This window comes from Kryptolebias marmoratus, linkage group LG11 (assembly GCF_001649575.2).
Source record: "Kryptolebias marmoratus isolate JLee-2015 linkage group LG11, ASM164957v2, whole genome shotgun sequence".
Classification (NCBI taxonomy): Eukaryota; Metazoa; Chordata; class Actinopteri; order Cyprinodontiformes; family Rivulidae; genus Kryptolebias; species Kryptolebias marmoratus.
Window position 1 is genome coordinate 10,497,147 of NC_051440.1, and position 3,669 is coordinate 10,500,815.

At 45.5% G+C, this 3,669-nt stretch overlaps 1 protein-coding gene across 5 annotated transcripts in view; it reads left to right on the plus strand.

Moving 5' to 3' along the window:
• Positions 1 to 2,226: 2,226 nt before the first annotated feature.
• The window catches only part of dhtkd1 (dehydrogenase E1 and transketolase domain containing 1), a 19,602-nt gene continuing 18,159 nt past the window's right edge, over positions 2,227 to 3,669 (plus strand). Inside the window, exons 1-2 of one of the 5 annotated variants that reach the window (XM_017406123.3) lie at positions 2,227 to 2,767; positions 2,974 to 3,126. In XM_017406123.3, the coding sequence (XP_017261612.1) occupies positions 2,587 to 2,767; positions 2,974 to 3,126 (334 nt within the window). In that variant the 5' untranslated portion in view covers positions 2,227 to 2,586. Of the gene's footprint in view, positions 2,768 to 2,973; positions 3,127 to 3,396; positions 3,653 to 3,669 lie in introns of those variants that run through there. The other 4 variants (XM_017406125.3, XM_017406124.3, XM_017406127.3 and 1 more) reach the window with 4 other exon arrangements.

Below are 3,669 nucleotides of genomic sequence, written 5' to 3' on the forward strand. Positions count from 1 at the left end.
CCTCCCGCCCCCCACCCCCCTCACCATAGCGGAGTTCGTAGCCAAAAGACTGTTTTTGGTTTTTAATTTGTTTTTGGTCAGTGTTCGTGTGGTGTGTTTCTTTGCCTCTGTCTTGAAATTAAACCATTTCCCTTAATATGAACCGTGCGTCTCTGTGTGTTTTGTGTTTTTTGTCCAGTGTTAAGACATTTGACAGCCCCTCCCTCCACCTCTCCCAGTGTCTCCTGTCTCTCTTCGTTGTGCTGCTTCTTTTGCCATAGCCGCTTCTAATCCGACTTGAGCTTCAATCAATGGTTTCCGCTCGTCTTCAAAGCCGAACTGTGGCGTCGAATCTGAAATGAGTGCCGTTAGAAGACCATAAGTTATCGTTCCTGTACGTCCAAAGATGGGACGTATTATGGTATGCCACCTGTCTCTGTGGACAATTTCTTGTCCCAACTCTAGATTAATACCACTTTAAATATAGGAACGTCAAACCGCACAGCTGGGCGCCTTGTAGGGCAAGGATGATCCCTATTGATTTCAAGGTCACAGGGGGCAGAGGTTAAGGTCAGTTGACCTCTTTGTGAAACCTCGTCTGTGTTTAATTCTGCAACAGGGTAACGTAGGAACGTCAAACTGCACAGCTGGACGCCTCACGCGTCGAGGATGATCCCTATTGATTTCAAGGTCACAGGTGACCCTTTTGTAAAGACCTTGTCTCTGCTCCAGTGACATGGACGCGTCAAACCTTTCGTTTCCCAGGTTATGCCCACCGATGGGCGTATTATGTACCATCGGCGGCTGATGGAGAGTTTAAGTGATTTTAAAAAGGCGAACGGTTCCTGCTTTTTAAATCGGTTTACTTTTATATTTCATGGAGGTTTTATGCCAGAAAGAAGGGAAAAAAGAAGCAACCTGAAGTCAACATCCGAGAGAAACTAAAATATTTCGTTGATGGCAACAGATTATTGCTTTGAAAGTAACCAGCGGATGAATATCTAAAACTGACTCACTTTAGGAGTCGAGTCAAAATTGGCACCACAGCTGATCGACCTTGAACACTCAAATGGCTGCGAGTCCACCCAGTTTTACAGACGTCAAGCTAAAACGTGGGGTGGTTGTAGCTGAGAGTCATCCCCAATCGCATACTCAACACCAAACATTGTGCAACGTGTTCGGATAAACTCCGTTAGCAAAATATATCCCCATAAACCACTGGAAAGCTAATGAAACTTTGAGAAAACAATCCCTGAGGGGACCGTAACTTGAGGTCTCCTCCTTCAAGATGGCCGCCACAGCCAACTGACCTCAGCCGAGAGTCGTCCCCAACACGTGCTCCGCCCACTAACAGACGGTGTGAGGTGCAGCGTGTTCGTATGTCTGATTAAGCTGAATTTAGTGACTCAGTTTAACGATAATTAGGTCTGTTTTGAATGCCGCTCAGCCTGAGGCCCTTTAAAGGGATATTTTGCAAATTTTCCCACAGAATGCAGACTTTGAAAAAAAGGTCTGAAGTCCCTCTTTAATGTTACTGATCTGCAGCCAGTTCACCCCAAGCCACCTATATCGTTATCAGTATTATTTACATAACTTTTTTTGTTACCTACAGCTGCTCTGGCTTCACTTTTGTTTTTCTAAAGAAGTTGTCAGCAATAAATTTAAAATGAACTACCCCCCCCCCCTTATTTTTAATTTATTCTTCTAAATAAATTCAGTTTTAACGGTATTTTCCACATGTGTTTGATTTATTAAAGATCTTTTATGTTGACGAACCCGTTGAAACATCGTTCGGTCGTGTCTTCGTTGCCACAAAGGTTCAGGATGTTCCCAGCAGGAATGTGGACACGTCTCGTCTGACTAATTGTACTCGGAACAAGAGACAAAGAGCCTCACCCTGTTCTGCTTTACCTGTGGGAGGCAGAACTACCTCTGCAAACACTTTTTGGCCCCAAACTGTGAATCTGTCTGAAGAACAACCCTTATCAAAACAGACAAGAACAACAAATGGCCTGAGAGAAGACTGATATAAGAACTTAGTGTTTTTCCTCCTAAAATCAGTTACCAAAATGCACATTTAATGTTCTTAATTTGACTTTTCAGAGGGGTTGTAAAAGTAAAGCGTCAATTTATTTTAATTGGTTTGACTTAACTGTTAATCCCACTTGAACAACAGGTTTGAGGATTTCAGATTAGGTTTGTAGTACTTTTCAGGGGACACTTGAATGCAGCACAGTTCATTTCAATGGGAACAAACGGCGCCGTACGTAATGGTGGTCCGTTCAAATGCGACGCTTTTGGCTCGTTTAAAGTCGTGACGCTTGCGTTGCTTTGAGTGCCACCAATTTAAAGTAAGTAATTTAAATGAAAATATAAAAAAAAGATGAGAGGAAATGAGCACGTCTCGTTATAGTCGAGATCTCGCGGAACGTGGACTTGGGACGCCGGCCAATCGGTTGCGGACGCGGCTTCCCCTCCCACCACCACCAGGGGAGCCGGTGTCGCAGTAAGGCCTCCGGCCTGTAGCCACTGGGCGGGCGAGAGTCTCCTTTAGGACACGCGTGGGATTAAAGCTTCTACAGTCGCAAAAAAAAACGCACCCAAAACATGTCGGCGGTGCTTCTTGTGAGAACGTCACTGAACAAGCTGCCGCCTCGGCCGGCCGCGGCTCGGCGGGTCTTCGGCTGCCGCTACCACACGGAGCGGGGGGTGTTCGGGTACCGACCGAAGCGGCAGGTCGGCAGGGAGCAGAGTCTGCAGCTCGACCTGGTCACCGCACTGAACCGAGGTCAGTATGGGGTTAAAATACAACCAATAAGCCTGATAAGGACGAGGGCGACAGTGTTCCCCCCCACATTATGCTCCACTAAATGTTCATCACTTCAGCCATGTTTCCATTCAAACTAGCTAATGCACTTGTTTGCGTGTACCCTGTTAGCCAATACGGGCTTAAAAAAAAGAAAGCTGACGGCTCATGTGTCGCTTTCTGCTCAGAGCACGGGCTTGCTCGTCTGGTGGAGGCGTACAGGACACATGGACACAAGGCTGCCAAAATCAACCCCTTGCTCCCGGAGAAGCCCGTCGTGGACCGGGTCCCGGAGATAGACGTGCTGGCCGGCAGCGTCGGAGGGACCCTGAACGCATCAGGTGAGAGGCAGAAAGGGTCAAAGGCAGTAGCGTCACTAGGCCTGTTTTAGAAATGTTTAAAATGTTTTCAAGCCCCCCTAAATAATTTTGGTGTCAAAATTTTTACAAACATTTAACGTAATGTGGCCAGAATATGAGCTTAAATAAATAACCATACATTATTTCATTATTAACTCAAATATATGATCATAAATCTGTCGGTTTTCTTCTTCTTTACAGTGTAAGGTAGAGATCCTCTTTGGTGCGTCGTTATCAAATCCATTCCGCTTGTTCACATAGAGTACTCCCTCACCACATGAAATCCAGTCCATGTTTTCCCTACAAACTTCGTTATCCGATCCATTCCACTTGTTCATATAACATACTCCCACACTACATGGATTCCAGTCCTCGTTTCCTCTGCAACCGTGATACCAGAGTGCTAGCAAGTTTACAAACAGAGCCAGCTAAGAGCAGCATGAACAGTAAGTGAGCAGACCAGGAGAATGTTCAGTAAAAAATGGACATACAAAAGTTTTTCAATAAAGTAAGTATTAATCATCA